Source organism: Equus przewalskii, chromosome 19, assembly GCF_037783145.1.
Source record: "Equus przewalskii isolate Varuska chromosome 19, EquPr2, whole genome shotgun sequence".
Taxonomy (NCBI): Eukaryota; Metazoa; Chordata; class Mammalia; order Perissodactyla; family Equidae; genus Equus; species Equus przewalskii.
The window spans coordinates 63,444,026-63,467,535 of NC_091849.1; the positions used below are offsets into that span (position 1 = coordinate 63,444,026).

The following is a 23,510-nucleotide window of genomic DNA, read 5'->3' on the forward strand; positions in this document are numbered from 1 at the left end:
GTGTGAGACACAACAATTCAATTACAGTTTTAAAGAAATGTTAATGCGTGCAGGCTAACAAAAATCTTATGAGTGTATTAAAATTTTTTTATCTATCTATCTGAGCACAAGCTTTTTATGTTTACTTTCTTATACCTGGCAGAAATTTCACCTAAAAAGAAGTCAAATTAAAAAATGTAGGAGTATGTGTTACCGTAGTTTAGAGAGTCCCCTCAAACTGGTTGAATAAGTAGCAATCTGAAACAAATAGCTTTTCCCCTGAAAACACAGATTAAATAGCTAGCTGTATCATCTAGGCCTGTGGTCAGGATATGTTAGTATGAAAAATATGTTGTTTTTCAATAAATTAATTAAAATATATTAATAGAAGTAAGTATATTTTAAGTAAATTAAACATATTTAAGTTAGTTCTAAATACATTGTTTTTAAATATGGATGTGCTTATTTTCATTATCTAATAAAATTTTAAGGTTCAGAAATGCGAGTAGAGCTTTTATTTGACAGGTTCTCTGGCCCGTACAGACTGAAGTGGTATGTCAGCTGTCGTAATTTTAAGCTGAGACCACTGGGCGCTTCAGATCAGAGAGTTTCCTTAGGTAGACCTGCTCTTCCACTCAAAACAGAAGTGTCCTGAGAAGCCTACCCTTAGTGCTGGCTGATAGTCCACATTTATTAGAAAAGAGTCACTCAAAAGCATATTTAATGGAAAGTCTTAAGTGATAGATTTCTTTTATTTCAAAGCTTTGCATAAATACATGAAACTTTAGGGAGAGAAAGAAATGGACTAAGACAGAAGTTTGCCTGTGGCTTCTCATAGATATAATTCTTCAGAAATTTTTCCAAAGTTGGTGATATTTCCAATATTTTCACAAACCAGTGCATGTAGACTAAGCATGCTGTGGGTGCTATTTTTAGTTGAGTGAGAATTGCTAAAGATTTTCCAGTTCTGTGAAATTTAACTTCCCAGGCACTGTACTGTGGGTGAGTTAGGTTACAATTGCTGAACTCAGAGATCCATCCTGGGATATTGCTCCTCCCTGACACCTGTCTTCTTAAATGTTCTTAACCCTGGTGCCTTCTCCTCCTGTGAGCCTGGAACAAGCACAGGTTTGTGTTCCTGTGGATGCTTTTGACTCCATCTCTTGACCAGTCCATCAAGAGCTGAGCATTGGTCTCCACAAGTCCTACTTGCTCCCTTTTCTCCCAGGAGGAAGGCTGAGGCCTTGAAATGGCCCAGCGTTCTTTCCTTGTCACGTTACACATCGGTCTCTAAGTCGTCCCTGCCTTTGTTTGGAATGAGCAGTGTGTGTGTGCACGTTTCTGTGCGTTGTGTCCATGTCTTCCTGTACCATTTCTTTCAGAAGTGGAGAATTTTGCCATGCAGCTATTAGCTCTGGGAAGCAGTTTATCTGCCACTGCCTCGCCAGCCACCCATGTCTGAATAGCACTACTGGCCTTAATATTGGCAGTGTAGTCACACCTCCAAGAAGCCTCTGGGACTGCTAAGAACCTGGTTCCTGCTTGAGAATCCTGGGTCCTAGGGGCGTTTCCGTATAGCGGTCTCAGACGTGGGGTCTCGGGTTTAGGACCAAGGCTTCGCTGTCCAGGGCAGTGCTTGTTCAAAGCTTCTGAGGTGGAGGTGTATCTAAGCTGTCCAAGTCAGCCTCGGATGGGGGTGTTTCTGACTTCTGCTGACAGCTCTCTCAGATGCTCCCTAAGCCCTGTCGACAGGAGGGTGAGGGTGTCTAACTCCTCCTCTGCCCTTGGGCTTTGGGACGTTGTCCGTCCACCCTCTGCACCCATCTTTATTCTATGGTAGAAGACCAAAGGCACAAAGACCTTTGACTATTTTTTTTTTTCACATTTTGGAGGTATCTTCTTTATTTATTTTACACACACACGCATAGTTTATATATGAATATTTCCTTCTAACTCTTCCTCTTTTCTTAGCTTGAAGGAGATTTTGTCCACGGGGTCTGCCTTGAGGCCAATAAGGCCTCTTTTTGCTTAAAGACAGGGACCTGTGTGGTGATGAATCATGAAACAACAGTCCATATCTTTTGGTAAAATAGCCAAAGCCACAGAAAATCCTGCCCCTCTTGTAGTGTATCAACACAACAGCCGTTTCTATTTTTAAGCTTTTAGATGTCTTCATATGGTGAGGCCAAAGATTTTGGTAGCATTTCTTCTATGGGGAAAGTGGCTGGCAGTCATTTCATTGGTGCTAAAAGGAAAATCAGATCCAGAGGCTAGCACAGATTTTATTTAGGTGTAACTGAGCTCTTAGAAGCCTGAGTCAAAGATTTCTGCCTCGAAGGGCTTTTCCAGGGCTCCAGGCTGACACTGAAGGGGCTTGTGGAGGTTTCCCTTAGACTGTGTTTTCAGTGCCGTGTTTAATTTCTAGATGTGTTCTACCCGTTTTATAATTAATAGTGCGTTGTGCTGTCTATCATGCGCCCCAGGTGTGTTGTCAGGGACATGGCGAAGCCTGCTGCCTGCAAAACACCGAGAAATGCTGAAAACCAGCCCCACCAACCACCACCGTGAGTATGGCATTGGTTTTATTGACTGAAAATGTCGTCTCTTTTACGGTCACTGGGTATGGAGTTATTAATTCACATTGCATGTGGGTGTAATACTCTGCTACTCTGATGTATGTTCCTTATAAGGCTACCCTTGAATTAGATAAAAGTAACATGAAAAATGAGCTCTGGAGTATGTATCTTGTTAAGTGATGTTTCTAATGCCATATTGGAAGCCTGAAGCCAATTAGAGGAAAAGGACACGTTTTTAGGGTTCTAGGGTAGCAGCAGTTCTGTACCTTTTGGATGTGAGCTGGACCCTAAGGCTTCAGGAAAGTAGGGAGAGCAGGTAGATAGAGGGGAGGAGGAGGAGAAGGGAGGAGGGACGAGTATGGGGGAGACAGAGGGAGGAGGGGGGAGGAGCGTGTAAATAAGGGACATGCATGGGTAGTCTGCTGTCCACCCTCACGCCACATTACTTAAAGGTAATGGACAATCTAAAAGAGCGATTGCCCATCTAGTTACATTTTCATTATTTCAACCTCCAGTGTAGTTGCTAGTGAAGAGTTAAAGGACCAACCCAAGAGGAAGCATGAAGTGGAGAGGAAGCTAAATGAATCAGCTCTGGGTTTCGAGTGTGAATTTTGATGCGATAAAATGTAAAGACTTTAGAATTCTGCAGAGTAACAGGATATATTCAGTCTTCTGAATAGAATTATGCTTCTGGTAAGGAAGATGAAACATTGCCTGAAATGTCTCAGCAGCCATGCTCTTGGCATAACCACCACAGCCAAGTAGTTACTACCGGGGGAAATGCCTCCTTCCAAGGTTTTCAGCAAAAGCCTTTGAAGAAATGTGTCCTAAGACTGATATTCCATGGATTTCTTTAGCTATCTGAGAATTCTTTGAAGTAAAAGCAAAATAGTGATAAAATTGTCAAAAGGCTATGAGAATAAATTTTTGTAATTCTTTTGCTGTGACAAGTTTTTATTAACACTGACAAAGACTGAAATTAAATAAACCGGTTAAATGCTTATATTTTGTCTATTATATACAATCACAAATAATTTAAAATTATTTATGTTTTAGGATATAAAATTTTGGTAACTAAATTTCAAGAGGCTCAATAGATGGGATGTAGATTTTATCTCAATAAGTATTCTTGAGTATCGTCTACATTTAATTAGGACTTTTCAAGGAATAAAAATACTTTTGATTTAACCATAGTAGAAATGATTTATAATTACGTTGAAAAAAGTGCAAAGTTAGAAGGAATACTCTTGATGATGTTGCCACATTATTTTCTGTAAATGTTCTTACTGTAAAGCCATTTTCCCGATGATGGAACTTACCTTCATAATTCATAGAAAACTTATGATCCCCACTTTCCATCTTATGCTCTAGGCATTGGGAAACTTTTTACTTCTGTTATATTGGGATTCAAGTAACTTCTGGGAAAATTCTTTGAGGAATTGCCATTGATTTTGGAACATTGCATTCCACGTATTGCAGTTCCGTTTTAATTGGTCCCGCTTGCTCCCGGGTCCACTTCAAATTGAGTTATTAGATGTGAAGCAGCAATTGTGAGCCTTCCAACAAGACTCTAGATGATTCTTTCCTCTTGTTTTGTTTTTACTTTCCATAGACTTTTGTTGTGGAAATCTGTTCTACTAACACTGCGCCTGGTGGAACTTTACTGGGGCCCCTCTGAGTGGGGGACCGAGGAGAAGAGGCCCCTGCAGCCTCTTGAGAGCCTCCTTTCTGACAACCCTTCTATGCTTTTCTAGTTAATTAGTGAACCTCCCTTTAGGTGACTTGAAACATTTAAAGTTTGCAATTCACCCCTTATTTCTACCGGTCCCCTGTAGAGGGTGCCGTTTGTGAGCTGAGCCCTCCGTGACCACAGAAGCGCCTCTCTAGGTTGTCAGGAAAAGGGCAACGATGGGTTGAGGTGGGCCTCAGGATGGGCTTCAGCCTGTAGGTGAGTGTTTTTACATTTGTGACCCACAGTCTATTTGTGGGTCTGAAAATCAGTAAAGACTAGTTTCTCGGGTTTTTTGTTTTCTAATTTCAAATGAAATAGAAGACAATAGAAAATGTAAGAATGCATCCTGGGTTAATACTGTAGGATGAACTTAGATTTCTGGTTATGATAACTGGGTCAAAATAGAGAACTTAGTAAACGCTATAGTTATAAAGATGCACTAGTCGTGGTTTTTTTTTTTTTTTTTTTTTTGAGGAAGATTAGCCCTGAGCTAACTACTGCCAGTCCTCCTCTTTTTTGCTGAGGAAGCCTGGCCCTGAGCTAACATCCGTGCCCATCTTCCTTTACTTTATATGTGGGACGCCTACCACAGCAGGCTTGCCAAGCGGTGCCACGTCCACACCTGGGATCCGAACCGGCGAACCCTGGGCTGCTGAGAAGCGCAACATGTGCACTTAACCGCTGCGCCACCGAGCTGGCCCCAACTAGTGGGTTTTAATTAGGAGAGTGGCTCAGTCAAATTTGCATTATATATATGTGTGTGTATGTATAACATATGTGTTACTAACTTTGGCAGAAGTGGGGAAAATGGAACGTGACTATCACGTGGGCAGAACAGGAGCAGATGAGAGAATAGACTGTTGTCCAGCCCAGAGAAAGGTGGAGGTGTTGACCCACAGGAGGGGTGGAGGGTGTGGGATGGAGATGTGTCAGGAGCTGAAGGAGAAGGTAGGCGGGCAGGCCTTGGTTGTCCTTGAACATGATTTGTAAGGAGAGTGTTTAGGGAGACTGGCACGTCAATGGTCTGGGTGAGTAAGGACCACCAACTGAGAAGTGGAATTAAAGAAGCAGACCAGGCCTAGGTGTAGGTGGGTAGTGAGGAATTCAGACTCGATGTCATGATTTTGAGCTGCCTGTGTGTTATCCAAGGGTTTGGGTCCCAGAAATGGTTGGGTATGTGAACCTGAAGCCCTCAGTTAACTGGGAAAGTCGATGCTGGAGGAGTGAGTGAAGGAAGAGCATCCCAATCAGCTGAGAAATGGTGTTTCCAGGGGCAGGAGGGCCAGAAGCCAAGTCAGTAGAGGGATTCCAGGGGAATGCCCAGTTTACCAGATGCAGCAGAAAGTCAGTAGGAAACTTCAGAGATGAGAAACGTCCTCTGGATTTGGCCATGTAGAGGTCACTGGTGGCATTTGCCATAGAAGTTTTATCTAAGTGGAGGGAACTACTCTATTTCTGTAGAGTGAGGAGGAACTGAGAAGTCAGGAAAAGGAGGTGGTGGTCGTACATGACCTTTTCGACGTGCTTGACTGAGTAGCAGAGAGAGACGAGTGGTAGGTAGACAGGAAATAGGTGACTATATTGTATTACTTGGTACCTTCTCTTTTGCAGGTCCAGATTGAGAGATGCACATGTCAGTATACTTTACATTTTTGGTAACTGTGTATGTAAACGATCCAAAGATTCATCTTCAGTTATTATTAAAATGTCACTGAGTCATATTTTAGCATGCTGCATAAGTTGTCTTCATTTAATCAAAGTAATATATCACAAATATTAGTGGAGTGCAACAAATTGAGTCTTATGCCTGCTATTCCTTGGGTATAAGATGCATTGATGACAAATGAGATAGAATTCCTGTCTTGAGAGTTCCCTCTCAAGTTAGAGGTGGCAGTTATATAATCAAATAAATTCTAATACTACTTGATAAATGCAACACTAAAAGTATGTTAAAAAGGAGAAAATGATTTATTCTGTTTGGAGTTGATATGGCCGGGGAGGATTTAAGGAGCCTGCGTAGATATGTGAATTTTGAAGGATGAATGGTTCAGTAGGTACAGTTTTGGAATGCAGGCTTCCAGAAGGAGAGGACAGTTGTCTGAGACCCAAACGTCAGGTTCTGCTGGAGTCGTTTAAAGCATGTCCCCATTGCTGGAGCTCATGAGGGTGTGTCTGTATGTGGTGTGGTTGGTGGAGTTCTTGTGTCTGGGGTGAGTGTGGGAGAGTGTGTGACAGAGAGAAAGAGAGCAGCCAGGAAGTGCTGCATCCAGATCTCTGAAGAATTGGACACGTCTAATTTGGAGAAAACAAGCATCATGTACTTTGTTTGGGGTTTTATTTTCAATATTCTGAAATTTGACACAACATTATGGGGTTTCGGAGTTTTTTGAACTGATGATGGATTTAAAAAGTCTGAGGAGCACTTCTCCACTCCTCAGACTCGGTCCTGGAGGTTAGCAGGACAAGTGGGGTCAGGAGAGAGGTCCCCAGGTAGTGTAATCAAAGTCCAGCGATCCATTAGACCTGATGATAATGCAGAGAAGAGAGTGGGTAACTCACTTTACGTCCAGAGAGAAGGTGGCAGCGATAAGATCCAGAAGAGTGTTAATTTAGTCACTAAAGCAAGTTTAGATTTCGTTAGACTTACATGTTCGTGGCCAAAGAGATCTCCAGTAGAAACGTCTAGAAGACAATTGGCTGTTCATCTCTCAAACTCAGGAGAGACTGAGATGAGATATACTAATCTGTGAGAAATTACTTAATAGTAAAAAAGAAATAGCAGAGGGAGAAGGTGTAGAATTAGAAGGAAAGAAAGTAAAAGCAGAATAGAGATATCACCAGTGCTTAAGCAAAGAACGGAGGAATTAGGTAAATTATGCCAGATCCTGCAAGAATAAAGTTGTCCCAGCCTTCCTGGAACTTTCCCCGTTTTAGTGGTGAAAGTCACATGTCCTGGAACCCCTCTCAGTCCTGGGAAAACTTGGTTGGTTGATCACACTAGAGCTGGGAAAGTTAGAATTCAAAAGTGAAAATCCAGAAAAAGAGTATATAGACTAAGCTTAGACAATTAATGTTTGTATTGCTGTTGAAGGTGGCATGATCAGGAATAAACTGAATCCAGGGAGGTACATGGATAATATTTGGTTCAGTCTTTTTTTGGTCTTGTTGGTGATTGCCTGCTTTTTAAAATTAAGATATAATTCACATACTGTAATACAATTCACTCTTTTAAAGTGTACAGTTGAGTGGTTTTCACAAAAAAACACTGTGCAATCATCACCACTATGTAATTTCAGAATGTTTTGATCACCCCAAAAAAGAAACCTGATATCCATGAGCAGTCATTCCTCCACTCCCCTCAAAACCCAGCTCCCAGCCACCAGTCATCTACTTTCTGTCTCTGGATTTGCCTATTCTGGAAACTTCATATAAATGGAATCATTCAATGTGACCATTTATATCTGGGTTTTTATCATTTAGTGTAATATTTTCAAGATGGATCATGTTATAGCATCTATCAGTAGTTCGTTCCTTTTATTGCAGAGTGACATTCCATAGTCTGTCTGTACCACCTACCTGTTTAGCCATCCATGAGTTAATTGGATTGTTCCAGTTGTTATGCTATTATGTATGAAGCTGCTTTTAACGTTGTGTACAAGTGTTTGAGTGGACATATGTTCTCAGTTCTCTTGAGTTTTATATTCAAGGAATGAAATTGCTGGGTCATATGGTAAGTGTGCATTTACATTTTTTAGGAACCGTCAAGCTGTATTTCAAAGCAGCTGCACATCTTGCATTCCTACCAGCACACAAGAGAATTCAAATTTCTTTACAGCCTTGTCAACACTTGTTGTTGTCAGGCATTTTTGTTATAGCCATCCTTGCGGTGCAGTGTGTGAATGGCTGCCTTATTGTGATTTTGATTTACATTTCACTAATGAATAATGATATTGAGCATCATTTCATGTGCTCATTGGCTATTTGTATCAGTTCATTGGAGAAATATTGATCAAAATCTTTTGTCCATTTTTAGTTGGGTTATTTGTCTTTGTTGTTGAGTTGTAAGAGTTCTTTATATATAATGGGTGCTATATCCTTGTCAGATAAATAATTTACAAATATTTTCTCCCATTTAGTAAGTTTTCATTTTCTAGATAGTACCTTGAAGCACAAGTTTTTAATTTTGATAAAGTCCAATTGATCTATTTTTCCTTTGGTTATTTGTCGGATTTGTGTCATATCTAAGAAACTATTTGCAAATCCGAAGTTATAAAGATTTGCCCCTAAGTTTTTCTTCTAAGAGTTTTATAATTTTGGCTCTTACATTTAGGTCTTTGATCCATCTTGAGTTACTTTTTGTATGTGGTGTGAGGTAGGGGTCCAGTTTCTTTTTTTTGCATGTGACTGTCCAGTTGTCAAAAAGTGGTGAGAGCTGACAGATGTGACACACATGGTCTTCTTGCCCCTTCTCCGCAGCTTCAGATGAGTCAGCCATGAACTGACAGTGAGGCTGCATCCACCTTCTTCTTTTAATAGGCAGGCTTCTTCAGATCTCAAGGGCCTGCCTTTTTCAGCAGCAACAGTCTTTGTTCAAGTTTAATTATAACACAGGGACTTCTGAGGACCAACGTGTATGGGCCCAGAATGAATTTAATCTTGTAAATGTGGTAGCTTATATCTAACCTAATTTTAAAACCTAATTTTTGACCTTAAGAGCCAAAAATATAACCAAGAAAAAATATATTAATATATTTACTTTTGCCTTGGCAATATGGGAAATATATATATATGTAGATATATATATATCTTTATACTTGAAAATATGGTTTCTCATTTAAAATTACATATCTAACATCAAAATTGTATCTTCTACTAGATAACAGATTAAACCAAAGTGTGTCTTTGAAGTTGTAAACAGTTGGACAGGTGCCACTATGTCACTGTGCCTCCAAGCTCTGCACACCAGCTTGGTCTGCAGCCTGTGTACTGGTGCCCAGGACTCTGTGTCTTGCTGCGATGTGCATGGCAGAAGGGAAGCAGCTCACTGCTTGGTGTGCAATGAGTCTCCCCTCAACAAATATTGATTTAGTCTCTACTGTGTGCAGAGGATGAACAAGGCAGAGTCCTTGTCCTGGTAGAACTTAGAGTTGAGAGGAGGAGATCTAAACAACAAACAAACATAGATGCTAAAACTCTTCACTTTTAACAAGGACTTGAACAGAGTGAGTGAAGGGCAACCACGCAGGGGAGGCTGTGCACAGAGCAAGGCTCTGCTCGAGGAAGGCTCTGCAAGGAGGTGACATTGCAGGAGAAACTTGAGGGGTGAGAAGTCAGCCTTGTGAAGAGCCAGTGGAAGGGAATTCAAGGCAAAGGATGGTGCAGGCAGTGATCCTTATAGAGAAAACAGTGTAGCCTGTTTGGGGAACTAAAGGAACTAAAGGAAGGGCAGAGAGAAGTGAGGAGGAGGAGGCTGGAGGAGGAGGAGGAGGAGGAGGGCGGAGGAGGAGGAGGAGGAGGGTGGAGGAGGAGGAGGGTGGAGGAGGAGGAGGGTGGAGGAGGAGGAGGGCGGAGGAGGAGGAGGAGGGCAGAGGAGGAGGAGGGCGGAGGAGGGCGGAGGAGGAGGAGGAGGGCGGAGGAGGAGGAGGGCGGAGGAGGAGGAGGAGGGCGGAGGAGGAGGAGGAGGAGGGCGGAGGAGGAGGAGGAGGAGGAGGGCGGAGGAGGAGGAGGGCGGAGGAGGAGGAGGAGGAGGGCGGAGGAGGAGGAGGGCGGAGGAGGGCGGAGGAGGAGGAGGGCGGAGGAGGAGGAGGGCGGAGGAAGAGGAGGAGGGCGGAGGAGGAGGAGGAGGGGGGCAGAGGAGGGCAGAGGAGGGCGGAGGAGGAGGAGGAGGGCGGAGGAGGAGGAGGTAATGGATGAGACTGATGAGAGAAGAGAGGGTTCCATCTTAGAGGCCTTACAGGTCTTTGGATTTTATGTAAGAAGACTGAGAAGCCCTTGGAGCAGTTCAAAGAAGGGAGAAGCATGACCCATGGAGGGTGCGGGGTGAGTTGGGAGAGGCTAAGAGGAGTTTAGCATAGCCCGTGGGGGGTGTGGGATGGGTCGAGAGAGGAAAAGAGGAGTGTTAGGAGGCAGTTGTGGTGGTTTAGGCAAACATAATGGTGGTTTGGACTCTGCTGGTGGCAGTAGAGATGGAGCAGTGGGATGCAGTGAAGTTTATTGACATTTAATGATGTTGGACGCAGTGAAAGAGAAGAGGAACCTCTGGTGTGTGCTGAAGGGAGGAGCCTGCATGTCACGTGTGGTCTCTGATCTGCTTGCTTGGTCCTCTCCTCACTGACTGCATGATGCTCAGGGACATCTTTTCTCATACAGTCTTATGCATTCTGTTCTGTACACAAACGCATCTTAAATGGCATATATAAGGGAAAAATTTAGAAATCTCAATTGTGTAATTTTAGGTAAATTTGCATAGAACTTCAAATATTAAAGGTAAAAAATTATGACAAGTAAAATTGAGTAAAACTTGAAACATGATTTGACTTCCCCTTTTTAAACCTTGGCTTTTTTATTATTTTTTTCACTCTGATATTCTGTTGGGATAGGAGATTTAATAATTTTGTAGATGTTTGGATATACTAGAGGAAATGAATATTTAAAAATATATACCAGATAAAAATATTGCTTCTTTTTTTAAAGAAATCTCATTTTCTCAGTAAAATTCAGCCAAGAAGAAAGGCAACATGTTTTCATATGCAAAGGATCTGTTAGCTATATATTTTATTATGAATGAAGGTATTATTCAGAGACAAGAGGTCTTTTTGCTGTTTTTAGCCACCTGTTTACATCAAAATGTGATTGAGGATTTTTTGCTAAGTTAAAATGTTTTTTCATATACAATAAGAGGTACTCAATGTCTCAGTCTACAGTTCTATTACCACTTGTAGTAGGGATCATATGAAGCAGGTGATATTAGAAAAATAAAAGCTCCAACTAAAAAAAAAAATGTTTTTATTTTTTAGAGTAAAGTCAGTACAGCCAGTAACTTGAAAATAGAGAATACTAGGAATGCTGACATTTCCGACTCATGGTTATAATTAGGAAGTGACAGAATTTTTCAAAAATTGTGTGGCTTTTATAGTCTTCATTCTCTTTATATGATTTCCTGGTTTACACAAATCATTCTATGCCAGTTCACAAAGTCTTACAAGCCCCTCTTTCTGCGGTAACTATTTTAAGATAGTGTTGTGTTTATCTCTGAATGCTCAGAAGAGAAGGTGCCTTCTTCAACTCCTTGGGTATTAACAGTTTAGTTCTCTAGAAGAAGAGCCATGGATTTGCGTGTAGTGTTATATTGTGTGGAACTGACTATTCATTAATTACTTCCACCAGTTATCTCTTGTCGACTGAACTCCGTCCTCTGTTAACGATGCTCCAAACAGTTCCTATGTTGGTGGCCCAGACACTGGGAGACCTTGCCCCTTGTGTACTGTCTGTGTCCTTTCTTCCTGTGAGTACAAGGTGTTTTGGCTAAATGCAGTTTTTTCCACTCCTGTGCAGAGCATCTGACTTGAATCCTATTCTTTATTATCTTCTTGATTTTCTCAGAAGCCTACCAGTGACTTTTACCTAAAGCCCAGGGCCAGCCCCAAGCAGCCAGCTCAGTGGGTCTCCATCCCTTCAGCTTTCTTGGGCCAGTCTTAGGTCATAGATATCTGTCCACAGGAACAAAGAATTATTCTTAAAAAGATGTCCTGAAGAAGCTAAGGTTGTACAAACCCAGGCAGACTTTTGATTGAGCTCCTTCAATGTCAGCTTGACATGGAGCCACGTGATGTGGATGACGACCGAGCTGTGATGGTGTGTGCCCGTGGCCTGTGTACGGCAGACAAGACAGGAACCTTGGCAGTGACTTGGCCCAGGGTCACTCAAGGAAAGGGCAGACCTTAGTCTAGAATCCAGGTGTCTGGATTCACAGTACAGGATGGATTCAGAATATGCAGATCATTAGCATTGTTATTCTTTATTAGTATTAATCAAGGAGAAGAGTTTTGCAATTCTTCAGGGAGTGATGGGCAAATCCTTCCTTTAAGGGTCCGAACCACGTGTTTTCAGTCCTTGCTCTGGTACTCGCTTGCTGGGTGACGTTGGCCTTGTTGCATTACCTTCCTGAATCTTAGTTTTCTTATCTGGAAAATAGGAAGAAAATTGTTTCTCATTATCTCATGGAAATTTTTTGAGGATGAAATGAGATAAAGTGCATGAGAAAGTTGTGTATAAATTACTATATAGATATTATTCACATATTCTACTAAGGTAGCAGTGAATGATTTCTACATTATTCATTATTTCATCCATTTAACAAATATTTACCAAGCTCCTACAGTGCGCTCATGTTGGCATGGTTTGAAAAAAACATTTTTTGGCTGATCCAATCAAAACACAGGCTGTCTCTTTTCTTGTGTATTAGTGTTTCTTATTGAGGGGAGTCATGTAAAAAGGATGTGCCCACCTACCCCATCGTGTATCACATACTCCCGACTGTGCCTGAGTAGGGAGGCCAGGAACCAGGTATCTGGAAGATTTCCCTGAGTTATCCTGACATACTGTCCTGATTTAGGACCATTGGTATGTACCACTGAACTGCTGAGTAAAAATGAAGATTCGCTGGGATGAGTGATAATTCCATCAGTCAAAATTCATGTGAGCATCACTGAATTGGACCTCTCTACCAAAACTCCTGTAGGGAGGACACAAAGGGAACTAAATATTGGCAATATTATTGTTAGAGAGTCGCTGTGCCTCAGGGCCCGGCCTGGTTACTCTGCGAAGTGCTGCTGTTTCCTCTGCTCTGCTACAGAGTCTTTTGTCCAGGATGAGAACGGTCTGCCTGTGCCAAGAAAATAGATGGTGGTTGTGCAAAAACAGGAAGCTTGTAGCCAAAGGAGACCCTATACCCACCGGCAACTTTCTGTGCTGGTATTAGAAGGAATGTATTAAAGGAAAAGATCATGCCCAGAACCTCGGGCAATCTATGCAGTGAATTAATGTTTACTTAGTGAAAATTGATTTTGGGAGATAAATGAATGCACTCATCTATTATGCATATAACAAATATTAAACATTTTGATGTATCTCGCTGTCTTTAATGACTTTAGATATCATCACTAGTAATACATAATTGAGGTCATTTGGTCCACAAACCCAGAACATGACATGCTGAAGCAGACCTTTTAAATCTTATTTAACTCTGGGTAGTGTTAATATTTCCATCATTTTCAAATGACCCATATATGTAGCATATATTTTGACATTCATTCATTCATTCATTCATTTTTACTCATTCACTCAACAAATGTTAGAAATTTATAAAACTATTAAGAAAATATAGCTTATTTAAGCTGACAGACAAGTAAACAGATAATTACACCAAAATATGATGATAAGGCTGTGAAAGCACCACAGATTGCCTGGAAAGCACAGAGAAATCTAAACCAAAACTGAAGGTCAAGAAATCTTGTTAGAGCTGGTCATACTTGGCGTTTTATCATATTTATGTTAACAATTATATGTTATCTGATAGTTTTCTGTGCATCTATAAAAAATATTTATTGAGCATAAGCTATGTTACAAATGCTGTCTTATATTAGAGGATGTGGGAAGGAAGCCCCCCAAAATTGATGTTAGTATAAGATCTGCCCTCAAGCAGTTGATAATTTAATTGTGGAAGATGAGATAGATGCATGAATGGATGCATAAGTTGGTGGCTATGTAGGTATAAAAGATACCTTACAATACAAGTAAATGACTAAAGCCAAGTGAATTACTTAAGAAATGTCTATGGAGTTTCCTTAAGGGAGGAGTACATAAAAAATACATGTCTAATTGTGACTGAGGTGGTCTGGAGTCAGGTAAAGCTACAGGGACAAAGAAGGATGTTCACTTCCTTCCAGAATGAGCTGTAATTAGGTGGAGAGAAGAGATTAGGGCATGCCATCCTGGAATGGGAAAGTTCAGGGTGAGAATGAAGCAGTCAGGCTCAGGGTCATCGAATATGTAACCTGGCCTAAGAAGCTTATTTGGTAAAAGAGTTGGGGATGGTTGGGGCCAAGTTCTAAACTCCTGAAATCCAGGTTTGGGAAGCTGGTTTTACTCTGAAGGAAGACGTGAAAGTGTCTGCACACAGAGCTGCCCCGTTGAAGGGAGTGTCTCAGGATGATAAATGTCTGAAGTGTGCTTGATGGATGATAATAGGGCATACCTGGAGAGAAAGAGACCGATTTGTAGATGATGAAAATAGACCAGATGTAGTTAATAATAGCAAGGGTAATGATCGTGGTTAAAAAGAAATGAATGAGAGAGCCATCTGGAAGGAGAGAACAGCAGGCTTTGGTGACAAGTGAATGTAGCAGAGACGGGAACGAGGAAGAGGAAAGACTTGAAAAAGTGTTCAAGAATTTGAGCCTGGGACTTACCTTAGGAAAGTTAATGAAAAAACAAGGAAATGGGAAAGGCAGTTGGCTCTGGGGAATTCCATTTCCTAGAATACCCACTTCTCTTCTGGTGCCTCAGGGCCATCCACAGGAAGGGACACGCTGGAACAGTGGAGAACTGTTTCCCATCAGAGCATCAAAAAGGAAAAGAGCACACCTCTAAATTTTCAAGACCTTTCACCACCCTCAGTTGTGCATAAGTTTAGGGCAGAAGAGCATCGTTTCAGCTCTTTGCTAGTTCTCCATCAACTGTCCTAACAACAGCTGTGGTTGTATACTGCTCTAAGTGCTTCCTGCATTTACCCTCACAAAACTTTATAAAGTAACATTATCGTCTTCATTTTACAATTGAGGAAACTGAGGCACAGGATGTAAATTTCTTGCTCATTCGCCCCCCCCCACCCCCACCCCCACAAATAGTGAAGCCAGGCGGTCTGACCCAGAGCCTGGCTCCTACCTCCTCAGAGGCAGTCACTGCTGGGAATCCGTGTCACCTCCCCAGGCAGGACCCACTGACAGCTCTCTTGTTCCGTCCTGGGCCATGCTCCAGAGTGGTCAGGGGACAAGAGTGCCACAGGGTTCTTGATTCAAAGAATCCGCTCTAGTTGGGAGTATGGTGGGCGTAGTATATCCTCAGTAAGTAAGTCGTGCTCTGTGGTATTCACCGCAAGTTGGGACAAAGGCATGGAGAATATACAACTTGATGGATTTAGAAGAGTGTAGAAAATTGCTCTCGGTGACTTTTTGCGTCTGAGTTTCCTTCGAGATGAAATAAGCAGGCTCTTACTTGTTTTGCCTGCAGAAAGGGGGTGGCGGTTGATCTTTAATTTGCGGATGAATTCTTGCAGTGATTTAAAATTTTCTGGTCTTTTGTCAATGAATTGTGTTTTGCCTTGCGATGTGTTTTCTTTGGTTGCCTTAGTTCATTTTTGAAAAGGTCTTTAATTTAAAAAAATGGTTCATTGCTTGTCTCTCCACAGTCAGTGTCCACTCCTGGGAGTAGAGGCTGTCCTTTGTGAAAGTCGTTGGTCTGCTGTGAAGTGGAACACTGTGCTGTCCCATTGGAATGTGACATAAATTGCTTTCTTTTGGTTTGAACTCTGATTTGATTTGATTTGAACAATGAGCTCCAGTTGATGAATGAGTCCTGGGTGGATCTGTTACCCTCGTTGTGGATGGTAAAGCGGGCGGATAGACATCGGGAGCAGAGTATGGATACCAGGGAAGAGGAGGAAGCCCTCCTTTGTCTGGTCCCTTGGATCTTTTTGCCTTCCCGTGCAATGCAGAGAGCGTGCCCACCGTCTGATGCCCTGGGAAAGCATTAAAAGTGCTAAGTACTCGGGCTGGCTCTTTGCCCAGTTGTTTACTAGGATAGCTCAGAGGACAGTCTCGGGCCATATCTATGACAAAAGTTAAGGCTTGGAAAACGTGACTTTGAGTTATATTTCAGTGTGTGTGCTTGAAAATAAAACTTAGGTTTTTTTGCAATTCAGAAGGGAAGGCATTTAATGTTCCACTTTTGACAAAGTGGGGTCTCATTTACCCTGTGGGATCTCCCCGCAGTGCCCACGCAGACTGACACAGAAAGGCGTGAAAGTCCTCTGCTGTTTGGTCCCAGGAAGCAGAACTGAGCTCCTGCCTCCTTGCACATCACACCCCAGGCACACATGTCCTGCTTGCTCTACCCTCTCCTGTTTCTGCCATTTTGTCCCATCAGCCAGGTGGGGCCCCTGGGTCACTCACCATGCCTCCCCTCCCTGTGCGCCCCGTGTCGTCAGTGACTGTGTCCTGTCAGTGAATTCTGAATCCTCTCCGTGTCTGTGCCTCCTCTCCATTCTCACCATCATCCTCTTATTTCAGATTCTCCTTCACTCTGCTTGGAGTTGGAAACCCTGTTGGCCGTTCTGTGTCTTGTTCTTTGCCGAATGGAACTCTCCCCACCCGCTTTGGTCAGGGCCGCAGACCTTGGAGGCCTTCAGGCGGGAGCTGGTGAATGAGTGCAGAGCCCACACTGTCAGCACTGCTGTCTCTTTTCACACGGTGCCTTCTCCAGGCTGTGGGTTTTACAGAATTGCCCTACTCACTCCCCATTGAAGATGCCCCCTTGCCTTCTTCCGGCCTGAGCTTTTGCCCTCCTGGTTCCGGGATCTAATTTCTCACCCCAACCCTCTTTCAAGTCTCTCCTCAGATGCGGTTTTCTCTAAAACTTGCCTGACCAGCCACCCCCAGAATTTCTTCCTCCTCTGAGCTTTGGGAACATCCGTCTTGCCTAGAGCACATATTTCCCACCTCTCGTTGGTGTGGTCTTAGATCTGCTGTGGGTTTAGGAGCTCTGTTTTGGTTGATTATTTTCCTACTTCTTGCAGGAGAGTGTCAGTAGTTCTCCCGTGGGGTTAGATGCCATAGCGGGCCACGTGCAGTGTGCTCACGCTCTCGCTCGCTGTCTTTGTTAAAATATTAAATTTGCAGATTGTTATAGAGGAAAGCCTCAGCGTTGTACAATCAGAACAGGAGAGCTTTCGTTGTTCTTGACGTATAACTTGATTTTTTTTTCTGTCAACATTGGCATAAGAATTGTGATTTTTTCGTTTGATAACATTGCAAATTGGAAAACTAGTCCAATAAATTCTCAGGTAAAAGGAAATAGGTCGTTGGATGGGGTTATGGAAGAGCGATGTTGCAAAGTAGACAAGAAAAGTGATGGCTTGCCGTGTTCTTTGAGTTTTCCACTTTGAATGCTCAAATGTGGCCGAAGGACTGACACGTTTTTCCTGCACAAACTTTATGTTTAAAAACTAAACAAAATTTGGGGGTAGTAGATTGTAGATAAACTTTAAATGCAGATATGAGGCCACTACTCACATAACAAATTATCCTGTGTACACCTTTAAGATGTTATTTCTTAAATCCCATTTGCATCATATTACTTTCTGATTCAAACGTGTTTGGGTTTGCTGTTGCCTATCCAGTTAAGCCCAAAATCTGGGGTCTGGGTTTCCTGGCATTCCCTCATCTTTATTCTTTTCTATGACATCTCTCTTCCTCTTGCTTGCACATTTCTGCATGCTTCTAGCAACATGCAAACCTCATAAAAGATGTTAATTTACGTACTGGTTGATTGATCATAAATTGCCATTGTTGAGCATTTTAACAGCTATAATCAGAATGTATTAGAGACAAGGAGACTGTGTTCATAATCTAACATCGGATTTCTGCAATATGTTTATATCCTAGCTTGAGAACAAGGCAAAAGAGCTTCAGAAACATGTCTCCATTCTGAAATTTTAAGTAATTCTTGGATGAAATACAAGACACAGAAAGGAGCGTGGGGGTAAAGGTTGCAGCCGTGCCCAGAAGGACTCAAAGCATCTGTTAAGAGGGTGGTCACTGAGAGTAGGGAGGGAAGGAAAGAAACCCTGTGCGGCTGGGCGACACCCGAAGTTGTAAGCGTGTGTCCTTGCACAGAGGCAACAAACACACGTGCACTGGGAAAGACATGGCATCCGTGTGACGCTAAGTAGGATTGCCATCTGGAAGCTTTTGGTTTACAAAGCCCTTGATATGCTAAACCTCAGTTAAGTTTCTCCCCAAGGAGGTTGGCATTATTTTCTACTTTTTTGCTTTGAGAAAGCTGATGCTCAAACTGATTATTGGTAAATGATGGGGTTTTGACTCAGACCTCTGACTTCAATTCCTCCTTTTATTTCACTACATAGGGGTGAGTAGGGCACTCTGTGAGCTGAGTCCTGAAAGTTGGGGTGGTAATCTTCAGAATCTATCTATCTTATTTATCTGTCTGTCTATCTGTCTATCTACCATGCACCTATGTATCTATCTATAATCGTTATCTGTCTGTCTGTCATCTATCTATCCATATACGAGCTGATAGGGTTGTATAAAGGGATGTCCAACACCTTCCACTTGCCTATTCACACACATTCCCACCCTCACCCTCCTTCACACACTTTGCTCTCCACGAGTACAGACTCATAGCACACGGTGGTGTATGTAGAGACATCCCATACCAGCTCATGAGAGCTAGCTGCTAAATTTTCTTTTCTTTGTTTTTTTTTTTAAGATTGGCACCTGAGGTAACATCTGTTGCCAATCTCCTTTTTTGTTTGTTGTTTTTTCTTTCTTTCTCCCCAAAGCGCCCCAGCACATAGTTGTGAATTTTTGGTTCTGGGTCCTTCTAGTTGTAGCATGTGGGATGCTGCCTCAGCATGGCCTGATGAGTGGTGCCATGTCCGTGCCCAGGATCCAAACTGGTGAAACCCTGGGCTGTCAAAGCAGAGCACATGAACTTAACCATTCAGCCACAGGGCCGGCTTCTGTTAAATTTTAAAAAATTTTGCAAACTTGTTCTTTAAACAGAGCTACTGATAAAAATTAAATTATATAAACTTGTAGTTAGGTAAATTATATTAAAACAAAGGCCGTAAATACTGAAAACTCACCACTTTCTAATTATTTGCTACATGTGACTGTTTATGCTCTTGAGTCATTCACGTCCTTTGTATCCCCGTGTTGGAAATTCTCTGTGGTGGGAATACTGCGGTGGCACATCTCTGACCACCTCCGAGATAGAGTGGCATCACATTTGTTGTGTGGAATCTGTCCTGGCAGGTGTGTTTACACCATGGAAATTGGCAGACCCTATAAATCTGCACTGTTCCTGCTGTTCGTCTGTTCGTTTTGGAGAAGCGGTTGTGCACCTGTCAGCACACACTGCAAACTCACTCTGCTGGTTCTCTCCTTCTGCCTCTGTAGACGCTCTCTCCCCACCCAGAATGCCCCTCACACTGTCTGACACACACATGTATGTGCTCAGATGCACACACGCACATCATCCACCCAGTGAACCCCTCTTGATCCCTTGGTGTGGCTCCTTTACAAGACTTCTCAGGCCTTCCAGACAGGTGCCTCTTTCTCCTTCATCACAGTTCTGTAATTCGCATGGCTTTACTTTAGCATGTGTCATCATGTATTACACTTAGACTGGCTGGATTTAGAAAATAAAAACTTGAATTTCAGATAAGCAATATTTTTTTGTGTCCTGTACAATACTTTGAGTGTACTAATACTAAAAATTATTCATTGTTCATCAGAAATTCTACTTTAACCGAGCATCTTATATTTTATATGATACCCTAACTACTCTCCTTAGTTTGCTTGATGTTTCCTCTTCCTAGTAGAGAGGTACCAGGTCTTCTTTTCCATGGTGCCCACAGTGTCTAACATAGAGAATGGCTTATAATAGGAAGTTGGGTTTTTTTTTTTTAATAATATCTGAAATGTTATCCTATCTTATTCCTTATCTAACATGTGTTCTTAGATGTTTCTGATGGGTGAAATCAGGAAACATTTTTGTGGAATTTGGAACGACATGACAAGATTAATGTTTTATAAAGGTAACTTTAGATGGTGGGAGAGAAATGGTCTAGAAAGTGGAATTAGGGCAGCCAGACAGGAGGCGAGGGCTGTAGGCTCGAGGAGTGATGGCAGTGCCTCCCAGTAGGGAGGAGAGCGTGGTCATGAATGAAGATCTGGAGAGAGAACAGGTAGACACCATCCCTGGGCATAGATGCTGAATGAGGAGAAAATATCAGTGTCTGAAGGTTCTTGCTTTGGCAGCAGAGTCAATGGTGGTGCCATTAACAAAGAGATAAATGTGAGATTTTCATATAAGAAATATAAAATATGGCATAAGAAATATAAGATGGGTCTTGGGATTTGAGTCCTTGACAAAGGCGATGTTGATGCTCTGGATATAGATGGATCTTCTACAGAGTATTTGAAGAAGAGGGTGAATGATGGACCCATAGAGCATATTAACATCTACAGGATGGGCAAAAGTAAAAATAGTAAAAAGACAGAGTGGTTATATTTTGTGTAGTGGAGATGATGGATTATCTTGCTTTCACTTCAAATTCCATGTTTTTTCTGATGAACTAGTTGTTGTGTTAGAACTAGAGACATAAATTGAGGGGCCTCTTTAAAATACAAGCACCACAGAGATCTGGAGGCCTGACCTTTGTGCTACGGAAAGACCACCAGGTGGAATCTGTTGGTTGACGAAGGATCCAGAATGCCGTGCTCGCTCCAGGAGGATCTACCAGTACTGAAAACAAAGATGTTCAGACCAGAAGGAGGGTGGGTTGTGTAGGGGCTCAAGGTCGATCGCCCAGTGGCCTCTCTGGCTTTGGTGTGTGACAGAGAAGAAAGGGCCGGAAATAGGAGGTGGCCCATGGTGTGTCGTTGACTGTGTCCTCAGAAGGCTTTTGCTGTTGTTCTGTGTCTCAAACTTGATAATAGGAGCAATTTTGAGTTGATGAGAAAGCATTTGCTTTTGAACAGGGAGTTGTCCTAGTTCTGTGACTCAAGGAGTTCCTGAGGAAACTGAGATTGCCAAAGTCCATATGGTCTGGAAAGAACAGCGTGCTCAGGCTCAAATATGTGTGGGTCAGCAGACCGCCAGGGTTTTTTCTTCCAATTCTGAAAGGTTGCTTAATCACTTGTCTCATTATTGCAAATGTTATAATAATAACTATAAATGGTTCTTTGCTTCCTAGAGGAGCAAATCTAAATTCTTCCAGTTGACATCAAGATCCACACTAGCCTGCTTCAGGAACCCCCTCCCACATCTCAGTGCCCCGAGAGTGTAGCATCAGTGTTACTGATTGCCAAGCGGACACATCGTAGTATTTCCCACTGCCGTGTCTTCATCTTATTCCTCTCCTCAAAATGCCATGCAGATTCTGCTTTGCCTATCCAAGCTGTTTGAAGTCCATGAGGCCTAAATTCGTATATCCCAGATCCTTTGCTCAGGATCTGGGTATACCAATTGACCTGGTAGTCCCATTTATGGGAAAATTTCTGATGCCAATGCGGTGCCTATATATAGTGATATATGTACATGGATATTTACTGCAACAACTTGGATAAACTTGAATACCCACCATTAGGAAAGTAGCTGAAAAAATTATGGCCCTGCCCTGCTGTGGACTCCTTTCAGCCCCCAACAGCTGTTGAAAAGAATCCAGTGTCATGACCTGCGCCATGGATGAACTAGAGTGTTGTTGGGATAAATAAACTTAGCGCTGTGACTGCCCGCAGCAAACTTGTAATAAAGATTAGCCCTGGCTACAACTATGATTATATTACTGTTGCTACGGTCGTTATCTCTGTTAGTAGAAAACACGTCAGTAATACAATTTTAAATGACTAAAGTAACTTCTGCTCCTATCTGCATGTAGCGTCCAGTTGTTAATAGCACAACAATGTCATATATTTATGCCTAAGCAGAACTGATTTAAATTACTATGCAATTATTAAACAGCTCATAAAGCACACGTACAAACCTAATAGAAGGGGTCCTGGCTCTGAGCAGCTGAATTGCCAACACTAGTTTGTAACCAGCTCAACATAAGCCCTGTCCCTAAGGGTGTGTCTGAACCGTGGGAGGAGTGTGGAAGGATGCACACGCCACTGTCAGGAGTGGTTCATTATATAGTTGGGGCTGGAGCAAGGAGGAGGAGCCTGTTCCATTTGACAACTGCCCTTGTTTGTATTGTCATAAGAAGCATGCATTACTTTCATAACTAAAATGACTGAAATTCCATTAATGCTCCTCCAGTACAGTGACTAGCACGTGACAGGTGATCAATATCTCGGAAGTGTTATTGTCACTATTATGATTGCCTCCACTTCAGGAACTCTGAGAATCCTCACTAACGACATCTACCCTGTCCTTTGGACCATGGAAGCACTGGTGTGTACAGTTTATACTACATTTAATTGCACAGACGAGTCTTCATCTGCTGTGGCCTTACCTGCATGGAAGTTTGTTCTGTTCCAAGAACATAATATTTTTTAAGGCAGAGTCACGTTTTATACTTCACTGACCTCATCACATAGCATCAGAAAATTTAATTACAAACACTTGCTATCAGATTATTCCAGATGAATAAGCATTTATGACCCACGGGTTCTTGATTACATTTGGTGGTAATCATTGATTGATTGATTCATTCATTCAACAGACATATGTTGAGCATCTGCTCCACACCAGTCACCTCTGCCAGGAGCCAGGAATGCAACAGTGACAGACAAAGCAGGCTCGTCCTGTCATGGAATTTGTATTCTAGTGAGGGAGACACTCAAAGAAACCTACATAAATATATGTTTGTAAATACGTATAAATAAATAGATAAAGTAATTAGAGATTGTGATGGGAACTAGGAATTTAATGAATAGGGCACTGTGATAGAGAATAACAGAGGGGCCTGCTTTAATGTGGAGGTCAGAGACGGCGTCTGTGAGAGGCCTGGAAGCCGGCGAATGAGAAGCAGCAGTCCATGAAAGCTGGGACAAGTCTGTTCCCAGCAGAAGGAGCAGCAGCCTCCCATGTGGGAAGGAACGTGTCCTGTGGCCCAGGATGATAGGAGCAATGTGGGTGGGGTGAGAGGGGTCAGAGGCAAGGTTGGAGGAGCAGCCCCAGCCGGGTCATGCAGGGCACAGTGGGGACTGGGCTTCCTCCAAGTTTGATGGCAGCAGCCTATAATAACAGTGTCTATTAATAATATCAGGCCGTGGTCTTATAAGGCTTCCTGAAACATATTTTGGAACAGTTAAGATAACGACAGAAAGCTGTTATAGCTAAGAAAACTTTTAAATACACTTTGTACAGAACATTACATGTTGATGATGAATAATATTTCAATAACTAAAATGAAT

General features: G+C 42.3%; 1 protein-coding gene across 26 annotated transcripts in view; it reads left to right on the top strand.

Moving 5' to 3' along the window:
- The window catches only part of RIMS1 (regulating synaptic membrane exocytosis 1), a 418,478-nt gene that overhangs the window by 73,257 nt on the left and 321,711 nt on the right, over window positions 1–23,510 (top strand). For 24 of the 26 annotated variants that reach the window (XM_070584895.1, XM_070584896.1, XM_070584897.1 and 21 more), the window contains exon 2: window positions 2,463–2,543. The exons of the other annotated variants lie outside the window; for them this stretch is intronic. In XM_070584895.1, coding sequence (XP_070440996.1) covers window positions 2,463–2,543 — 81 coding nt within the window. The remainder of the gene's footprint in view (window positions 1–2,462; window positions 2,544–23,510) is intronic. 26 annotated transcript variants of the gene reach the window in all.